The following is a 21394-nucleotide window of genomic DNA, read 5'->3' as shown; positions in this document are numbered from 1 at the left end:
GCCTACCCGGCTGGGAGGCTAGGCACCTGTGGCCAGGCAGCTGGGGGGGCCAATGGAGGCGGACACCCTTTGACCCCCTAATAGCTGCTTCCCTGCGGTTAACCCTGTGGCGTGGCGTGACCTGCTCTTCCGGCTGGGAGTGTAGCGGGGGTCCTGAGCGCCACAGTGGCATGAGAGTTGAGCAGCCGGATAGCTGGGGGCATTCAGGTTCCCTTACCCGGTCATGGGGTGCCAACCCTCCATTGAGGGGAGGTAATAATATAGGCTGCGTCCATTTTTACTGCCAGCAGGAGTAGCATCTTTCTTGATAGTCGCTGCCTGATAGTCAATGTCAGATAAGGATCTGAAATCCCAGGTTTGAATTCCTCCTCATTGGAAGCTCACTGTGTGACATCGGGCCAGTTAGATCACACTCAGCCTAGCCTACATCACAGGGATAAAATGGAGGAGATGAAGACCTAGGTTTTTTTTATACCCCACTTTTCACTCTGATGCAATCCCAAAGCGGTTTACAAATACCTTTCCCTTTCTTTCTGCACAGCAGACATCCTGTGAGGTAGGTGGGGCTGATAGAGCTCTACAAGAACTGCTCTGTGAGAACAGCTCTAATAGAACTATGCACCACTCTTTAACCACTACACTACACTGACTCCCAGTTATGAAAATGATATAAGCCACTTTGTATCCCTACTGGGTAGAAAGCAGATTATAAATGAAAATAAATAGCCCCATTGATTGTAAAATCAATTCACAGTGCTGATTTGTCTATGATAAATGAAATTTAACATTTAACAGTAAATGAAATTTAACATTAAATGAAATTTAAATTTGTGTTATGTTAAATGAATGCCATATGATGGAGCTGGTTTTCTCTGTAAAAACATCTATCTATAGCAATTAGTCTTAGTGATATGTTAGACCAGTGTGGAAATTGATACTCAGACTCAAATAATATGAGATCACAGTGGATCTGCATACTTAAGTACAGTTCCACCCCTTCATGTGAGAAACTGTGGGGAGAGTACAGTCAAAGGAGGCAAATTGACTCAGGATGCTACTCTTCCCAAGAGTTTCCCACTCCCCCCTCCCCCGCTGATCTAGCTTCTTTTGTTGGAGCTCCCAAAGACAAAAGCACCTAGCAAGATGGACTGTGGGGAAGAGGGGGGCATGTGTGTTTTTCAGTAGGACTGGCCAGTGCTCTCCTTAAATTGCACATGTGAATGGGCCAAGCTGTGGATCTGTTATCAACATGTGAAAATTTGGGCCTACGCTGTTGCTGCAAATATTCTTTCGAAACCATTTATTGATTGATTATATTTTTCTTATTTCAGGACTCGCATGATGTTTAGTCAACTGGGATATGAGGATTACAGTGCAGTTAACATACAGATTTTAGGTTCTGAAGAAACATATGGACCGCATGCTAAGAGGAATATTGATGGTGTAAGTATGACATGAAAGGTTATAGGCATGTTATTATTCTCAACATTCTCAAAAAGACTTATGAAAGGAAGAGAGAGCAAGGAGGAGTGCATAAGTGAGAAGAAGATATGTCCTTTTTAAAAATTATCATTATTATTATTATTATTATTATTATTATTATTATTATCATCATCATCATCATCATCATCATCATCATCATCATCATCATCATCGTTTAATTTATATCCCACCTCCCCCCAGAGGCACGAGGCTCGTTCTATCCTAAGTGTGTCTACTCAGAATAATACTCAAGTCTGAGAAAAGTCTTCTTAGGATGGCACTGTAAGACTGCTATTAAAGCAAAGGGGAGTTCAGTGGAAGTAGGAAAAAAATAGCAAAAGTTTACAGAAGACTAGGTCTAGAAGTTGTTCTTTCTCACTGCAGACCCACACACCTCATATTTCCCATGGGTCCCTCAACTCTTGGGAATGGCTTTTTGAGGTGTGCTGGAGAAGAACACTACAAAGAAGCCTTCCATGAGGTCTGCTTTTCTCATGGTTGTTTGGATCCAGCAGAATTCCCATGATCCCGATTTCTTCTGTACAAATGTCACTTACCAGACACTAAGCTATGCCATTTGCAAGTTAACATTGTGACCCCATTACTGACAAAAGCCAGGCATTAAAAAGTTTATATAGGGGACAAGTTCTAAAGTTTTAATTATCTTTAGAAGAAAGATAACTCTCAAGTTAAAATATGAGTGTCAGCCATAAATGCTTAACATTCAGCATTTTAAAGGTCACTTAGCCTATATGAGATTTGTATTGCCTACTGGAGCACCCCCTGCCCCAGATTAGTAAACTTTTACTTTTCTATACAAATTGATAGCATAACTTAAAATGATTCTTTGTAAAAGTTTCATTTGTCCACAGTTAGTAAACTGAATAAAGACATGCAAGGTACAATGCCACAATGTTTAAAAACATGTCATGAAATCTTACAGAGTGTCTATTTTTTCCTTTTTGTCCATAACAATTGAGAGCCAGAAATACATTTCTTTACATTACTACTAATGCTTAGCATTTATATAGCTGTTTAAATGTTCAAAGTGCTTTACATATATTAATACACTGGCAATGGGCTTTTGGAATATCAGTCTAAAGTCCAAGTAAACCAAATGTTTGTTGTCCTGCAAACAATTCAACTGGTTTCTGAGTAGTTTCTTGTTAGTCATTTATAATTTTACACACCCTTCCCAGACATCTTTCTGTGCTCTATTGTACTATTAGGAATAAGACTTTAAAAATGTAAATATTTTGTTGTGTTATCAGGTGCACTATAATCAGTTTTCATGCTCAGATTTGTACTGTTTTGTTGCTGTTTTTTGTTACTTTGCATTGTGCTTTATTATTATTTGGGGATGTGTTTAAATTTATTGGCAGTTTTACTTTTGTTTTGTAAGTTGCTTGGATTGTGTTTTTGTGATATGAAAGTTTGTTACAACAGGCAAAGAAAATGTCAGATACAAGCAAGACATACCTAGCCAATGTAAGCAGACATTGGTTTAGAAAGGGGCTTGACGTGTTTACCACCATTGGAATAGAGTCCTTTTTCATAAAAGTAAATATTAAGGCTTTAATCTTTTGCTAAATTTGTTTGGAAGTAAATCCGCACTGAATATAGTGGCTTGGATCCAGCCCAGTGTTTCTGCATGTCAAAAGGCTTCCACTTGTAGAGCATGACCTTCTGGGGCCCCTCTCCCTCTCCTGGTGCAGCCTACAATACCTCCTGAAATGATGCATCCGGACCAGAGGGTCTGTGTTAGGTACATGACACATATTTACACAATAGCTAGCCATATTTAACTTTCAGAAATATTAAACTTCTAGGCAAATATACTCTGAAAACAAGCAACGGATATATTTGCATTGGTTCAAGATTAAAAACAAACAAACTTAAAGGCTGGTAAAATTGAGTCCGCATTTTAATTTCAGAACATGCTAAAGCAAGAGCCTGAAGGTTTTTTCACATCAACTCCATGGTACCCTTTTGCTGTATGTTCTGCAAACAACATTGACCAGCATTATGCTCAGAAGGGTGGCATATCAATGAATCAATATATGAAAGAGAAAGAAAATGTAAAGGCACTGTAGCTGATTGAAAGCCTCCACTGAACTTTAGTCACTGGACACCAGGAAGTGAAAACTGACAACATGCAATGCAGCCATCCTTGTGTCCAGTTGCCCTGATAGAACTAAGGTGGGGAAACAATGGGAATGGAATACAGCAGATATAAAATGGCATTGCTTGGGCTCTTTAAAAAATGGAAAGTGATTCTGTTCTAGACTCAGTGGCTGTGTGGAACAAATCATGGTGTCAGGTGGAGCTGAAATATATTTTGATTTTGATTTTCTTGTTTTGAATAGCATCAAACACATGTCTCTTCAAGTATCTCTTTTTTAGAATCGGGGAAGATTCAGTGTTTCAGCTTATAAAAAGAGCCGTATGTAAAATACACTTGTGTGGTGAGCCTGTGTATTCACTTGTACTACCTGGAACCAGGGTCCCCGAGAAGCTGTTATTTGGCTTGCTGTGCTTCATAAGCAGAAGAAGGCAGTTGAAATTTTCTCAAGAGAGATTGCACCAGCTGGAACAGGAATGGGTATGTCGTGAATTTTTTCCTCATTTTCATTCGATATTTGCATTGTTCCTTGGTTGTAATTCTACAATGTAACAGTGAGAGTCAGAGACCTGTCTTCCACAGATTCTTTACTCCCATCTATCTGTGGTCATCGCATCAGCTAAATACGTATGCACACAACAGAACTAGAGTCAGCTCTGCAGTTGGTGCTCAAAATACAAAGAGAGCTTTTTTTCTGTGTAAAGCCAGTGTAATTGTAGCTGAAAAATTAACACCTCAGTCCCAAATAAAGTTACAGTGCATTTAGAAGGGTAATGAAGTCAGTGGGTTTAGGAGGGTATACTCTGTTCAGGATTGCACTGTTATGGGTGTAACCTACCACTCCATTCAGCTAAGTATGGAGCCTTCCTCCAACAGGAAAAAAGACTTCTTAGAAGAAGAGCCTCTTCTCTGCACTTGGTTGGGTGCATTGGCTATATACAAGCCATGTTTTGTGTCTTGAGCCAGAACCCCCTTGTTCAAATCTTGAGTGTCCTGTAAGTTCACTGAGAGGTCTTAGGCAAGACTCTATCAGATAACAAAGACCTACCTTGTATGTAGAGATTACAGTATTTATATTCAGGTGGGTAGCCGTATTGGTCTGAAGGAGCAGAGCAAAGCACTTTGAACATTTTATATAGTTCTATAAATGCTTAGTAATTACATGCAAAAATGTTATGGGCAAAAAGAAATAAAATAGACATTCTGTAAGGTTTCAGGTAATAAAACCTTATACATTTTTTCAGTTTATAGAAGTTTTATTTGTCTACAGTAAGGAAAGAATCCTTTTTAGTTAAAATATTCATTTGCATGGACAAGTAAACATTTAATGATCTATTAAAGATAATCATAACTTTTCAGTTTAATGAGAGTCATTTAGATCAAAGACTAGCAAAGACAAGCATTATCTTTTATAGGCTTTTTCTCTGTATAGGAGAAAATTCTCACACATAGTAGTGTATGAGAGTAAAGTAGTATAATTCCGTTGATTACTCAAGTTACTTTAACTCTGGAGCTTAAGTTACCAACTTGAAATGCCTTAACCATATAATATGTTTTCTCTGAGGCCTCTACGGGTCAGAATGATTAGGTGTGCATTATCAGGTCTGTGCAAGAAACACAATTTCCATTGGGTCTGAGGCATATAAGACTGATTTATGCCTTCCCCCATTCTTATATGACACTCAGAGGGGGGGACCATTTTCCCTCTTGCGGGTTCTACATGTAGTGATGGGATATACCTAGGGACAAATAGCAGCATTCTCGGGGCTGTTTAAGGTCAGGACAATAGTGCAGAGGAAAAGCAAAAGCTCCATCTGTATGCCATCGTCCTAATCCAAGTAGGGTCTGCACATGCCAAGGAATTATGTTCCCAGTGTGGAACTTGCAACTCAGTTAGATCACAAGGACTTGGAAAAATAACATTTGATTAGACCCTAAGCAGAGGAGAAAGGCACTTGGAGATGCTCCATTCCTTATAACACCTAGAATTGCCCATGTGCATGTTGTTGTACATGCTGATGGGAGGGAGAGGAGAAACAAGGACTTGTGGAAATTACTTTGTACAGACACTGTGGCTGTATGTAGGCAAGGATTGCCTCACATACAACAAAATATCTCAGTAGATACTCATATCTGATCTCATTATTCTGATTCCTCTAGTTGCTGTAATATCGGTTATTTTTCCTCCACAAATCCCTTAGGACACGAAACCACGTTTCTCCTTCTCACATTTTCAGTTTTTTTCCTTTTCCCCCCCTTCCAATTTCTGGCATCTTCCTACTACTTTATTGTTCCATGCTTTCCTGTTGTGAGTCTCCTTTGCCCGTTCTTTGTCATAACTCAGGAAGGTTTGTATGCTGTCTTTCAGTGTGTTTAATCTGTACACGAGTGGGGCCATGATAGAGATTGGATTTTTCATGGCAGTAATTTGGTTAACTGTGATTTATTCCCAGTCCTAATCAAGAGGAAGGTCTTGGCCTCTCTGCCCTGTTGTTACTCCTCCATAATTGGTCCCTGTGTGAGAAAGGATGTTGGACTAGATGGACCACTGGTCTGATTCTTAAGTGCAAGACTGTGTGTTGTATTGGATCAAGCTACCTTTGTACCCATACTTTCATGAATTTCTGGGGACGAGGAAATTAACATACATGTATGAATCATTTGTGCAGTTAAACTGCAATCCACAAAAGCCAAACCATAACTATCTTTATAACATTGAACTTGATTTAAAAGGAGTGTAATCTGCCTCAGGAAAAGTCACCTGTAAAGGAACATTCTAAATTCTATCTATACTGTGGTTTCCAAAATTCTACTGTGTGTATGAAAAGTGCCACCAAGCTGCAGTTGACTTCTGACCTCCACAGAAAGAGGCTTTCAAGGCTGGTAAGAAGCAGTGGTGGTTGGCCACTTCCTCCGCAGAAACATCCTTGGCAGACTCCCTTCCAAGAACCAACCCTGCTTAGTTTCTGAGATCTGATGAGTTTGCGCTATATCATGCTGCCTTCCCTCACTGAAATTGTACCAGAGGGAAAATAATCTGTGGTAACCCTTTGTGTGAACAATATAAATTTCAGTGCTGAATCCTATTAATTTAAAGCATGTCTTCTGCAATACTACTTTTATCTCTTGAACTTCTGCAGTTATGCAGATTGCACCGGTCAAATATGCAAAATGTGAGCGTGTTTAGAATATGAATGTGGGCTTTTTAGATCTTAATGTACTGTGAATTTACTTTACAGTAAAATAATGATGCTGCTTGAGACAGCAGAGGCACATTATCTATGTCGGCATGTGAAGACGCTGTTATTGCTTCCGCAGTGGCCCAGAGACAGTGTTAATGCACTTTGTTGATTTAAACCTGTGTTTATAGAAGCAGGGTCAGTGTATGGTCACAGTCTGTAATTGGCAATAAATTTATCTTGTACCAAACAGAGCAAACTAAAGGCTTACTTATCTATATGATTTTAAATATTGTTAACAGAAGACAGAAGTAACCATCTTGACCTTTGCTACAGATGTTGTTTGCTTGTTTGTTTTTTTACCTTAGCAATGTATTTCCTTTTGAAGCATATCTGCATAAATACTTTTAAAACCCATTCCTCTGAACACTTGGAAATGCAAATATAATGCTCTTAAGTATTAGTGACAGTCAAAAGTACATTATACTGTACTGCTTGAGCCTGACATACCTGAGGGACCGCGTGCCTCCTTATGCCCTCCGTAGGGTTCTCTGCTCTGCGGGTGCTACTTTACTGGAGATTCCCGGCCCAAGGGAAGTCTGCCTGGCCTCAACCAGGGCCAGGGTCTTTTCAGTCCTGATGGAATGAGCTTCCAGGAGAGCTAAGGGCCCTGACAGACATGTTGCAGTTCTGTAGGGCCTGTAACAGAGAGCTGGGTGTCTGTTGTGAGGAGAGGAAAGGGAAGGCGACTGTAAGCCGCTTTGAGACTCCTTCGGGTAGAGAAAAGCGGCATATAAGAACCAACTCTTCTCCTCCTCCTCCTCCTCCTCCTCCTCCTCATTTCAATTTGTCATCTTTAATTTGCTGCACAAATGTAATGTGCTCCTTCATAAATTCCTATTGCAGCAATGTGTAAATATTCTCCCATGAAGCGTAAAACTATGATAAATCACTGGTCTGTATCCAGCCACATATTCCCAAGACTTAAGGGCTCTTGGGTTTTCTTGAAAGAAATGGGAAATTCTGTGGTTTTCCTCTGTCACTGCAGATTCCCACTTTGATCCCTGTGCTGTTCCTGAAGGGTCATTGACCATCAGGAGCAAAATTTTGGGGTTTCAGTAGGCTGCAGAGAACATGGGAATTGGTGGAAATCACTGCTACCCACCCAGAAGGAAGGTTAAGTGCTTGTAAGTCTTCAGAACTGCTTGGTTAATATAGGTTGCTGTTTGTTTACCCTAAGGTGTTTTACTTTCTTATTTTACTATCCTGAACAGATTGAAATCCAACCCCTTATGGGAACTGGTGCTTTACTGTAATGATGCTATAGTAATATTTTGGTTCATGAGCATATTTTCACTTCATAATTTGCTTCCTTAGAATGTCCAAGTATCAGTATATTCAAATGGCTTATTATTTATTTATTTATTACATTTATATACCGCCCTCCCCGAAGGAGGAGGGAACTCCCAATTATCAGTGGAAGGGAAGCTCTTTGATATTTCTCATGTGGGCTAAGTTTTCTTATTTACATCTCTGTGGCAAAACTTATGGTCATATTTCACTTTTTCAATATGAATAGGAATATTCAAGGTGTTTTTTTTGGTCTTAGTATGTGCTCAGTTCAGTAGTTGTAAAAATATCTTCCTAGCTGGAAAAAAAAATATGTGCTGCTGACCCTTATTTCACATTTCAGTGACCGGAGGTTGACACTGTAATGACAGCTGGTTAATACAGCTTGAGATTTTAAAGTGCCTGAATATATGTAAATATTATGACTGATGACAAGTGTGCTGGAAGCTACTTCAAGAAATTTCTTAGGTTCAACAGATTAAGTAGACCAGTTCCCTTTTAGTTTGAATACATTATTCTAAAAGATTTCTTATCTCTTTGGGTTGAGAGGAATGAAGAGAGCAATTATAATTGCCCTCTATTAGCAAGGTTATTTGTGTATGGTGTACACTATTATAATGACTACTGAGCACTTGATTTAAGATGACTGCAGCTTTAGAGCATGAAGGGTCAGTAGTGAGTGCAGTTACTGAAGCATCCTGGATCTAGAGGAGCAAAAAGGCAATTCTTTCAGAACAAACCCTCAAATTCCATATACTGTGCATCTTCTGATCCCCTTCTGGTCCTCAGCTTTCTCATCTGCCTCCCACCCCCCCCCCCCATATGACTTAAAAATTCTGTTTCCTAGTCATAGGACAGCTTCAGCCTATATTTACCCTCATTAGCACTCTCTCGTCAGCTGTTTTGGTTACATGGGGTATTTACTGGCTACAATAATGTCATTGGCTTATGACAAGAAAGAACTGCTCCCTTGTACAGTCACTTGTTACCTCAATTAATTTCTGGTAATTACCATCAATATGCCGATGACACCCAGCTCTAACTCTAACCCAGCTCTAACTGCTCGTGGACAACCACCCAGATTCCCGCCAGAACCATTCGCCAGAGATTTGGAAGCCATGGCTGGATGGCTTGAGCAGAGTCGCCTGAAACTCAACACCTCCAAGACGGAGGTTCTATGGCTGGGGCACAGAACAGGAAGCCAGAATGCTTGCCTGCCCCAGACCCTGCCCCAGACCAGGAACTTGGGAGTGACCTTGGATGCCTCGCTGACCATGGAGGCACAGGTCAGGAAAGTAGCCCACCAGGTGTTTTTCCATCTATGCCCGGCTAGAACCCTATCTGTCCTCTGAGCACCTTAGCTATGGTGATCTAAGTAAAGGTCACCTCTAGAATTAACTTATGTAACTCGTTCTATGTGGCCTGCCCTGGTCCCTGACCCGGAAATGGCAGCTGGTGCAGAATGAGGCTGCTAGAGTCCTCACAGAAACACCTTGGAGGGCCCATATCCAGCCTGTGCTGAGGCAGCTGCACTGGTTGCCAGTTGCAGCCCGGATCCCGTTCAAGGTTCTGGTTTTAACCTTTAAGGCCCTTTGTGGTCTGGGATCCATTGAGGGATCGCCTGTTGCCCTATGCCCCCCACAGGGCTTTGCACTCTGTGGGTACCAATTTGTTGGTCATTCTCGGCCCCAGGGAAGTTTTCTTGACCTCAACCAGGGCCAGGGCCTTTTCAGTCCTGGCCCCTACCTGGTGGAATGAGCTCCCGGAAGAGCTGAGGGCCCTGCTGGAGCTGTCAACTTTCCACAGGCCTATAAGACGGAGCTCTCCCACCAGGTCTGTGGTTGAGGCCAGTGTAGGGGGAAGATCTGCCGTTGCCACCCCCCATAAGGAAGACATGCCACCTGTTTGAAGCGTCATGGGTGATGATTGATTGACATAGCCCTCTGCTGCCCCTGTGGCAGGTGTACTGTTATGGGGGTAGGATTGGTTTTGTCGCCATGCTGTTTTTTATAATATTTTTTTAATATTAATGGGGTTTTAATGTTTTTTTTTAATTAATCTAGGGTTTTATATTGTTGTAACCCACCACAAGTCAGTGTCCTGAGAGTGGTGGGTAAGACATTTAAAAAATAAAATAATAATAGTATCAGCATTTGTGCTCTGTCTAAACACTGTGAGATAGGTGATTGCCAGCTCTCATGTTTTCATCTGGTCACCAATATTCTCAATCCCAAAAGAGCCCCCTCCCCATGTGAATCTTGGCCAATGTCTGCCATCTACACTTGAGACACTTTCAAAGGGTTCTGTTAGCCTCCTTCTGCTCTGCAGCAGTGTGAACAACAACAGGAGGTTTGGCAATCTATTTACTCTTCTATATAGCAAAAGAAGTCTGTAAGTCCTATCCTCTTGGGTTTTTACTCATTCCCCTATCGTCCTTTACGCAACTCGAAATCACTCATTTCAGGTTGCTTTTTTTATTCATGGGGAGAAAAATTGGGGATTCCTTTTGCCTTCTTTGAACTGCTTGAGAGCTGGAACTGGGAATATGACTCATCTGAGGGAGATCAGGATAATCTGGGAGCTGTTTATAAAGAAGATATGGGGTCCCAGAAGACTTTGCTACTACTTGAAGCTTTAGCTGAAGAACCTGCCTTAAAACTGCCCCAACAGGAGAATCTAGCAACCTTTTAGTCTCAGGGGATAGCTTGTCCTTGTCCACAAAGGGCCGGCAGTCCCCCAGTCTCTCCTCCCATTCAACAAAACTATAAGCACTCTGTGAGAAAGAAGCCCCGTGTAGTAGGAGGGTCTGGCTTGTACTCTATGCTTCTGTCACTGAGTTGGACTCTTGTTTTTGTTTAGCTCTTCACAGCATTATGACTCAGCTATGGGTACACCATTATATGATGGCATCCCTTTATTCACCACAGGGATACTGCTGCCATTTTAAGGACTGGATTTTCATTTTTCAAAAAACAGAGCCCAATCCTGACAGCCTACTTGAGAATGCCCTGGCTGGTTGGAAATCCAAGTGGTCATCCCTCAGCTGAGGTGACTTGAAAACTGTATGGAGGCAGACAAGAAGTGAAGCAGTGCTTGCTTGGCAATGGAGATGCCCCCATTTCCACCCCCCGCTTCTCCTTCATCAGCACCCTGTGAGGAGGAGGAACAAGAAGTAGAATTGGTTTTTATACCCCACTTTCACTACCCAGAGGAGTCTCAAAGCAGTTTACAATTACCTTGTCTGTATTGTGAATAACAGAGTTGCTTTCCTAAGTACCCAAGGATCATAACTAATTTAGTGATGAGGAGAACCTGAGGTTGGAGTTCCCGAATATCTGAACATAGAGAAGTATTCAGCTCTAATTCACTTCTGAATGATCCTTAGAATTTCACATTTTGAATGTTTCACTTTTAGCACCTGGTGTCACTGGAATTGTTGGAGGACGTCCAAAAGTGTAAGTGTTTCCTTAAAAGTGGTTGTAGTAATTTTTACTTGTTCTTGAATCTCAGGTGATTTTGTGAATTTCCTAGCCAATAACTTGGCTATTTGATTATTTAATTTTATAGTTTCTGGGCAGTTTGATGCTGTCAGTTTTATGCTGGAGGGTTTTGCCCTTTGTGGGAAAGAGTAATCATATTTTTAGAGAGACATTGTATCATTTGGTCATACCAAAGTTGCCTAGAAATATTAAAGATGCTGTGTAGTTTTTCATTCTCCTGTATTGTGAATAACAGAGTTGCTTTCCTAAGTACCCAAGGATCATAACTAATTTAGTGATGAAGACAGGGATCATATACTAGGCATGCATGCGGAATTACTCTTAATTAGCCTGTATCTTTTCCAGATCTCCAGTTTTGAAACCATTTTTCTTTCTTTATCCAAAAAAGAATGTGAAGGTAAGAGCTGTTGTTTAAGCAGTGATCTATACAATACTTTAAAGCCTGATTCTTTGCCATCTTGCAGCTGTTGCAACAAAGGAAAGTATTGGGTAAGTTTGTAGCAACGCCCTCTGTTGGTGTAGAGGCAGAACCTGTCTTACTTGCTTAAATGAAATCAGAAATCTTCTCAACAAATATTACTGCCTGTGCAGGCAATAGGTGGCTCCACTGCACTTGATAAGGAATTGTTTGATTAGTGCTCACTTTCTGAATGGCACATGATCTAGTTTTCATTCTTTAACATCTTAAGCAACCTATATTTCCACAACCTTGGCCCAATAGGCTTTCTGGGGTTATTACCTGAGACAGGACCACAATTGTCAGGGAGACCCTAAAATCCTGAGCTGCTCCTGAGAAGACAGCTTTGCTAAGAATGTTGACGTCCTGCAGGACTAGGGATCTTTAACACCATCCCCAAGATCATCTCTGTTAGCTTATGTAGGGAGTGTTAGACAATGGGGTGGGCAGTACCCTAAGAAAATCCCAGTCCTTTCTCTCAATTCCAACACTGGTTGCGATATTATGATGTATATTTTAATTTGTTAGCTCTAGTGAAGGCAGAAAGGCAGGGTATACGTTTTATAAAATAAATTCTCTTCACCTTATTTAAATGAGTAAAAGAGTCATACTAGTGCTGGCTTCTCCACTAACAAAGTTCAGACAACAGTATGAACGTGAGATGAAGAAGTACAGGGTGATTACTTCAGCATCCGCTCTTCCTCCTAAAACCAGGAGTTTATTTTATGATTATCAACCTCGGCCTACTTCCACATACATATCTAGCCCAAACCAGTGGGAGATGCCTACTGTGACTACAAGGTGTTACCTTTCAACCTCTCTGAACAACTGGAAGATGTTCATAAAGTGCATGGCAGTAGTTTCACCATATCTCCAATATCAAAATTCCTTCTTTGCGGCTGATCCTCTACTCTGTGCACACTGCTATACAACTCCTGTCTGTTTGGGGTGATTCATATCAATGTGGAGAGCCCCTTCCTATCAAGGATCTGAATTTCCTGGGCTTTATTTCTGGAAGACCCTTCACTCAGACGAAACTTGCATCGTCACATGTCTCATGCATGTGTTTCTACAATCTTCGTTTCAGGTTTCCCAGCAAATCTAGCACCTTTTAGGCCTTATGGCAGCTTCCATCATCAGTTCATACTGAGGCTCACAAGGGATTAAATGGAGGAATTTCTGCACATTCTGTTATTAGTACTCAGGAGCCTCTCTGGTGAACTTTATCCTCATATAAATCTGTGCCAGGGAGCCCTTTACTGCCATCAGGTCGAGTGACCCTCTCAGTAGATGTTTCACTAAAGAGATGGGGCAGACACTGTGACAGGCACATCAGCAGGCAACCAGGGTTCCTTCAGAAGAGACAAGCTCCATATCAGCCATCTGGAGCTTTTAGTTGTCTTCAAGTCTTCATGCTTCTGCCCAAACTACTGCATGGGAAAGTAGTGCAAGTGGCCCCAAACAAGGTGGCCTTGATGTATTATTTAAAGAAAGTTTGGCATTGCATCTACCAAGAACAAGGCTCTTCCCTGTTAGAGAGAGATGCATCCAATACATGATTATGCCAATAGTGAACCTCAGCTGGACGAGGATGGTCAGGAACATGGTCAGGACTGACTCAAGGTCACTCACTGTAGATGATCATCCACAGAGCAGTAGTTACAGGTAAGCAACCTGTTCACGCAGCTGGGTACTGAATTTTAAAAAGGTGACTGGTAACCAACTTCAGCCTCCTGATAAGCATATCACCTGTTTGAAAGCAGCCCTCATAAAAATCTCATTGTGCTTATAGCATTAAAAGACTGGATTTGATATGCCAGTTTTGCATAAGCAGGGAGATTTTGACATGAAGGTAAAAATGTGAGCCCACATGAATTCTGCCACTGTACTAACTGCACATTTCTTTGGCTTATTTTGAATCGGCTTTCAGTAGTTCTATTATGTGTGTTTTTGAACTACCATTTCAGAATCTGAACTGCAGTAAACCTATTGTATAAGGAGATTTCTCTTTGAAAACTAGAATATTGATACAAAGGCTTTATTATTTGGTTTGCAGTAAATCTTTGTTCTGTTTTAATGAAGAATGAGGATCGGTTGGAGCTTTCCCACTTATATGCCGTTCAGTGCACGAGATTTGCAGTTTTATGGCTTGACAAATTGGAAAACTTTTGCTTTATAAAGGCATATAAATATCTGCTTCTGTATTTAATGTGATATGCATAACATGTTTAAACGTTTTTGTCCCAAACAAAATATTTATTCCTCTATTAAAATGAATGATAGTCCACATTTTCAATTAACTGAGTCAGCAGAACTGAAAGTTATATTGGATATGGGGTGTTTATGAGAAAGGCTATTTTCATTTTGTTCACCAAAGTATTTTTAGGAAGGAGACAGGGCTGTAGTATAATGGAATAGCATGTCATGCCTTACACTGTTTTTCTTTATTTCTGTACTATCTTCTATTTTGTAATCCTAGTCCTATTGCATTGTTTATTGGATATCTAATGTTGTCTAGTTACATTACTTTTATATATTTTAAACTGCCATGAGAAAGGGAGGCTATAAATGAAGTAAATAAATAATAAAATTCTCCTTGTTAGACTTAATATTGCACAAAAGCTGTACTTGTATTACAAAGGTAGCAGAGAATATCACAATTATTTCATTAAAGAAGCAAAAGGGGAGAAAGGCTATAAAAATAAGCCAGAAGATATGACTGATTCTGCCCATGGGTGGCAGCTGAAATGCTGGTCTTGCACAGTTTCTGTAAACAAATTAATTGTAGCCTTGTCGTGGTAGATTTCTTACAGATTTCAGTGCAAATCCTGTAATTATCAGACCAAAGAAAACCTCTAAATACAGGTAACTGAGTACTGGGACAATCCATTTGGTCCAGAAACAGCTGCATGGCTCAAAAAAAAGGATGGGGCCGAGTTCCAAAGTAGCAGCCCAAGAAATGATGCATGACCTTTATTCAGGCAATATACATAATTAAGAGTCATAGAATCATAGAATAAGAGAGTTGGAAGGGAGTAGGGTCATCCAGTCCAACCCCCTGCACTATGCAGGACACTCACATCTCAGTCGCTCATCTACTATAACCTGCCATCCTTTTGCCTTCACAGAATCAGCCTCTCCATCAGATGGCTATCTAGCCTTTGTTTAAAAATTTCCAAAGATGGAGAACCCACCACCTCCCGAGGAAGCCTGTTCCACTGAGAAACTGCTCTGTCAGGAACTTCTTCCGGATGTTTAGTTGGAATTTCTTTTGAATTAATTTCATCCCATTCGTTCTGGTCTGTCCCTCTCGGGCAAGAGAGAACAATTCTGTTCCATCCTCTATATGGCACCTTTTTAAATACTTGAAGATGGTTATCAGATCTCCTCTCAGTCTTCTCCTCTCTAGGCTAAACAGACCAAGCCCCCCCCCAACTTTTCTTCATATGTATCCAAACCCCTCACCATCTTTGTTGCCCTCCTCTGGACACGTTCCAGTTTGTCAACATCCCTCTTCAACTGAGGTGCCCAAAAGTGAACACAGTACTCCAAGTGAGGCCGAACCAGAGCAGAGTAAAGCGGTACCATCACTTCCTGTGATCTGGATACTCAGTTTGATACAGCCCAAGTTGATTGAAATGAGGAACAATCTGTAAGCTAGAGATTCATAAGGCCTTCTGAACTGGAGTACCTTCCCTATGAAAAGCCTGGAACATTTCAGCTGGGAGAAGAGACGACTAAGGGGGGACATGATAGAGGTTTATAAAATTATGCATGGAATGGAGAGAGTTGACAAAAAAAATTATCCCAAAACACTAAAACTTGAAGGCACCCAATGAAACTGATGGGCCGTAGTTCCAGGATGGACAAAATGAATTACTACTTTACTCAGTGAGTGATTAAACTCTGGAATGTATTGCCAGAGGATGTAGTGAGGGAAGTGGGTAGAAAGCCTCACTTGGAAGATGGCAACCCTAAGAATAGATCTCTCTGTGTATTGTAGTCTTGACCTTAGGTTTATGCACACCTAGGTAGTGTGGAATTCCAGAACATGAACCTTCCAGACTTCAAGGAATATGTTTTGACTAGGGACAGCCACCCTCCTGGTGGGGCCTGAAGATTCCTGGAATTGGGGCTCATCTCCAGACTATAAAGATCAGCTCCCTAGGGAAAAATGGCTGCTTTGGAGGGGTGACTGTGTAGCATTGTATCCCATTGAGGTTTAGAGACTCCAGCCTGCAGGTGAGGTCTGAGAATCCACTGGAAGTACAGCTCATCTCCAGGAAGTTAGGCTGAAGGGAAAACTCTCTCCCCTCAGATGCATCCCTTCAAAAGGAATGCACATGGCCCCAGAATTTTGCAATGCCTTCGGTTACCTTAGGGTTATGATCCAATAAAAGAAAGTGCACTATTGTCACAGGACAGTGAATCTTGCTCGCCCCCATGAGAGGGAGTATGTACCGTTCTCTGAGATGGTTATGTTGCTCACAAAAGAGCAGAACGTGTTCCACTGACTCAGGTTTCTTTGCAGGACATGAGCAAAGTCTGTCAGCGTATTGGATTTTAGCGTAGTCTCTAGTTTCCTGTAAAGCTAACTCCACTTGAAATTCTGGGCCACTTATGCTTTTGAGTTCATAGGAGTTTTTTATTTTCCAGGCCTAGCTTGAAAAAAGTCATTTCAGTTCCCATTTCAGTTCTCCAGCCATTTATTTGTTCACTATTTAAAGTTCCAGGCTGTAAATATGAACATTGAGCGGTTTAGTAGTTGTAAACCCAACAGCCTATTAACAACTCTTGATTTTCGTGGAATTAGATTGTTATAATTTAAACAATGACTTTTTTCCAGATTTACATATTTATGAATGGTCAGCATGTTGAAACATTTGAGGAGGATCTTTCATTTACTTCAGATGCACCAGTTTCACCTGCTCCAGTGCTCCAGACTGAAGATGAATTTAAAGGTACAATTGTTATTAATATACCTGATTTGTTCTATATCTAATAATATTCTACACCAATAGGCATTTTTAAACTGTTTCCAAAGGTAACTCCACATAAAGCATGTTGCAGTGTTCTAATCTAGATGTGAATGGAACATGGATAGCTGCAACAAAATTACACCTTTCCAGAACCTGACTGTTTTTCTGAAAGGATGGAACTAAGTCTGAGTCCAGTGACAACTTTAAGATCAGCAAAGTTTAATTCTGGGTATAAGCTTTCATGTGTATGGACATTTCATCAGATACACGAAAGGGTGGGTCTATTCATGTGCCCTAGTTGCAAATCTGATATTTTCTTTGTTATCTCTGTAGTCTCTCAGCAACACCGCAGTCTTATCTGTACTGAGCTTCAATTAACGGCCCTTATCCATGCCATCACTGATTCCAAACACCAGTTCTTAGTAACTACTTCACCTAAACTGATAAAAGTTGAAGGTAGAATAAACTCTGAGTGTCACAGGAACAAGCTTTTGGGACCAGTTTTTAGCAAATCTTGATAGTGGACATTATGCACTAGCTGAAGGACTTGGGAGACAATGGTTAGAATAATAGAAAATCATAGAATAATAGAGTTGGAAGGGACATCATGGGTCATCTAGCCCAACCCCCTGCAATATGCAGGACACTCACAACCCTATCGCTCATCCACTGTAACCTGCCACCCCCTTAAGCCTTCCCAGAATCAGACTCTCCGTCAGATGGCTATCCAGCCTCTGTTTAAAAATTTCCAAAGATGCAGAACCCACTACCTCCAGAGGACGCCTGTTCCACTGAGAAACCGCTCTAACTGTCAGGAACTTCTTTCTGATGTTTACACGGAATTTCTTTTGAATTAATTTCATCCCATTGGTTCTGGCCCGTCCCTCTGGGGCAAGAGAGAACAACTCTGCTCCATCCTCTATATGGCAGCCTTTTAAATACTTGAAGATGGTTATCAAATCCCCTCTCAATTGTCTCCTCTCCAGGCTAAACAGACCAAGCTTCCCCAACCTTTCCTCATATGTCTTGGTCTCCAAACCCCTCACCATCTTTGTTGCCCTCCTCTGGACACGTTCCAGCTTGTCAACATCCCTCTTCAACTAGGGTGCCCAAAACTGAACACTGAGAAACTGCTCTGTCAGGAACTTCTTCCGGATGTTTAGTTGGAATTTCTTTTGAATTAATTTCATCCCATTCGTTCTGGTCTGTCCCTCTCGGGCAAGAGAGAACAATTCTACTCCATCCTCTATATGGCACCCTTTTAAATACTTGAAGATGGTTATCAGATCCCCTCTCAGTCTTCTCCTCTCTAGGCTAAACAGACCAAGCCCCCCCCCCCAACTTTTCTTCATATGTATCCAAACCTCTCACCATCTTTGTTGCCCTCCTCTGGACACGTTCCAGTTTGTCAACATCCCTCTTCAACTGAGGTGCCCAAAAGTGAACACAGTACTCCAAGTGAGGCCGAACCAGAGCAGAGTAAAGCGGTACCATCACCAAACCAGAGCAGAGTAAAGCGGTACCATTTGTTGTCAATGGTGTTTCATCAGACTAGTTGTTGTCAATGGTGTTTCATCAGACTGGAGGGAGGTGAGTAGCGGGGTACCTCAGGGCTCGGTGCTCGGTAAGGTACTTTTTAACATATTTATTAATGATCTAGACTAGATGAGGGGGTGGAGGGACTACTCATCAAGTTTGCAGATGACACCAAATTGGAAGGACTGTCAAATACTCCAGAAGATAGAGACAGAGTTCAACAAGATCTGAACACAATGGAAAAATGGGCAAATGAGAACAAGATGCAATTTAATAAAGATAAGTGTAAAATTCAGCATCTGGGTCAGAAAAATGAAAAGCATGCCTACTGGATGGGAAATACGCTTCTAGGTAACACTGTGTGTGAACGAGACCTTGGGGTACTTGTGGAGCTAGTCTCATGGCTTAAGTGCCACTCAACGCTTAACACCCACCCAGGACAGCTGTCTCACCCCTGAGTGCTTCCTCCTCCAACTGGCTTGCCTGTCCGTCCAGTGGCCAGCCAATCACCTTCCGTCCCCCACCCCTGACCACCACCTCCTCCTTCCACTTCCCTCCAAGGCTCAGAGGCTGCAGATTCCTGCTGCATGAGAGTGGCCCCTGCCAATGAGTTCCCTGCCTGGGGGCCTCCAACCTTTCCAGGTCCTGGGGGGAGAGAAAGGGAGTGGCCATCTGCAGAGTTATTCCATCCCTCCCCACCCCACCCCAGTCTAGCGCCCATTGTATTCCTGAATGCAACAGGCTTTGTACCTAGTATTATCATGATAGAAAATCACTTTTTTCCTCTTGCCATTTTGGTAGTATGCCTCTATTGGGGACATAAACAAAGAATTTGTGGTACTCAAGAAGTTTTAAACTGAAACCATATTCTCAATAATCCATCTCTAATTATATGGCTTTTTTCTTAAAGAGCAATCGTTTTGATTGATTTCTTTATCCATAAAAGATTGTGTAAGCCTTCATCTAGTTTTGCTGATTCAAGTTCTACTATTCTTTGTTTTGGATTTTTAAGCTAGTCCACAATTCAAACCAGACTTGGCACTTGATAGTACAATTTTATATTTAAACTGCCAAATCTCATTTTTCTCATCTTGAAGTAGTTTAAAACATTTCTTGGCATTCTATATAAATTACTTTATCTGTCTTTGCCAATCAATGAAAGTTTTTCTTCTGTGCTTCTGAGATTAAAACATTAATTTTAGTAATACATTCACTATAATTGCTGAAATTATTCCCAGCCAGAATTTTTTTTCCATCTGGATAAATCTGATCACGTCAATTTCCAGGTCTTATGATTATTATTTGTAAAAAGGTTACTATTTTGTCCAGTCACTTTTTCCCCAAAATATCAAATCGAATCAAGCTATTGTGCATTCTGTACTTTTTATAATATCATCTTCTTGCTGCATTAAATTATTTGTTATCATTTTTGTCTTCTTCCTATTAATGTTATATCCTGAGAAGGATCTGAATTTTTCAGTGTGTTCTATTACATACAATTTTGTGGGTACAAAACTGTTAAAACCACATAAACCACATAGTCTGTGTTATGAGTGGTTTAAGTCTTCAGAGCCTTTCCGTCAGATGAAGCCACTCACACACGGGATGAAGGCAACAAAGTTTATTAACCAAAGCACGGTTTGCAAAGCCCAGGTAGAACCCGGAACTACTCTGAGGTCTGCCACGCAGGGCAGCTCAATTTACGACCACCCTACTCCGCCCCATAGGTCAGTTGACCTATAGATTCACATGCTTTAACCTATCCCGTTACACTTCTAAGATGCTGTTTCCCCAAAAAACCCCTTATTTCCCCAAAATGATGCTTGCTTCACTCCCCCCTCCCTCTTGTATATGTGATTTCTGCTTCTCTTGAAATGGTGGCTTTATCTTGAAACGGCGCTGGCTGGCCAACGTCCTATTTTGCAAGCAGAAGACTGTTTATATTCACAACATCTGCATAGCTTTTCATTTTACATTCTATGTGATCTGCTTTTATTCCTTTTATTCTTGTGTCTTGCCTTGTCTTGGTTGTTAAAATGTCTGTTGCCAAAATGAATAGTAAAGGTGACATGAGCTCCTTTTTCAATCAATATTGCTTCTATTAATTTTCCATTTATTAAAACCTTTGCTAAGGTGCTCTTTCTATATATATTTATTCACCTACAGCTACTCTTAAAGTTCTCTTTATTAGCCATTTGTTACATGCTGACAACTAGTAGAATTATTCTTTCACTGGAATAAGAAATTATTTATAGATACAGATAGCTTGCCAGAATTTTTGCCTCCAGTTAATTGCAGAATGTAAATGTAATTCCCTATCCATTTTATTACAGTAACTGCAATATTAAGAAGTGCAGAGTAGCAATGTTGTGTTGCAATTTTAATCTCAGAAGTTTTTATAAGCATTTCATAAATGGAAGACTTTTATATGGTTTGGCAATATTGTATGAGGGTAAGTCAAAAACTATTGCTTTTAGGGTTCCAGTTCAAACATGCACAGATTTATTCCAAACAAAACATGTTCAAACATGACTTTGTGATCAGTGGATGGCTGCAGAGCGGTTCTCTCAGTAATACACTTGTCTTACTCTCATTAAGATGCCTTAATTTTTTTCCCAAACTGCATTGGTGAGAAAAAGGCCAGGAAAGTTGCCACAAGGAATTTTTTTCCCATCACAACAAGGCATCTGCTCATTCATCAAGGGTAACAAGGACTGTACTGTGAGAATCTTGTTGGGAAACCTTACTCCATCTACCTAAAGCCCTGATCCTGCCCCTTCAGACTTCTT

The 21394-nt window shown here is 40.9% G+C and overlaps 1 protein-coding gene across 1 annotated transcript in view; it reads left to right on the top strand.

Moving 5' to 3' along the window:
• LOC143819020 (uncharacterized) overlaps positions 1–21394 on the top strand; it is a 54955-nt gene that overhangs the window by 21453 nt on the left and 12108 nt on the right. Inside the window, exons 12-16 of the mRNA XM_077300046.1 lie at positions 1332–1443; positions 3985–4084; positions 11549–11588; positions 11979–12030; positions 16937–17051. Of these exons, the coding sequence (XP_077156161.1) occupies positions 1332–1443; positions 3985–4084; positions 11549–11588; positions 11979–12030; positions 16937–17051 (419 nt within the window). The remainder of the gene's footprint in view (positions 1–1331; positions 1444–3984; positions 4085–11548; positions 11589–11978; positions 12031–16936; positions 17052–21394) is intronic.

This window comes from Paroedura picta, chromosome 10 (assembly GCF_049243985.1).
Source record: "Paroedura picta isolate Pp20150507F chromosome 10, Ppicta_v3.0, whole genome shotgun sequence".
NCBI lineage: Eukaryota > Metazoa > Chordata > Lepidosauria > Squamata > Gekkonidae > Paroedura > Paroedura picta.
This window is presented reverse-complemented; position numbering and strand designations above follow the sequence as displayed.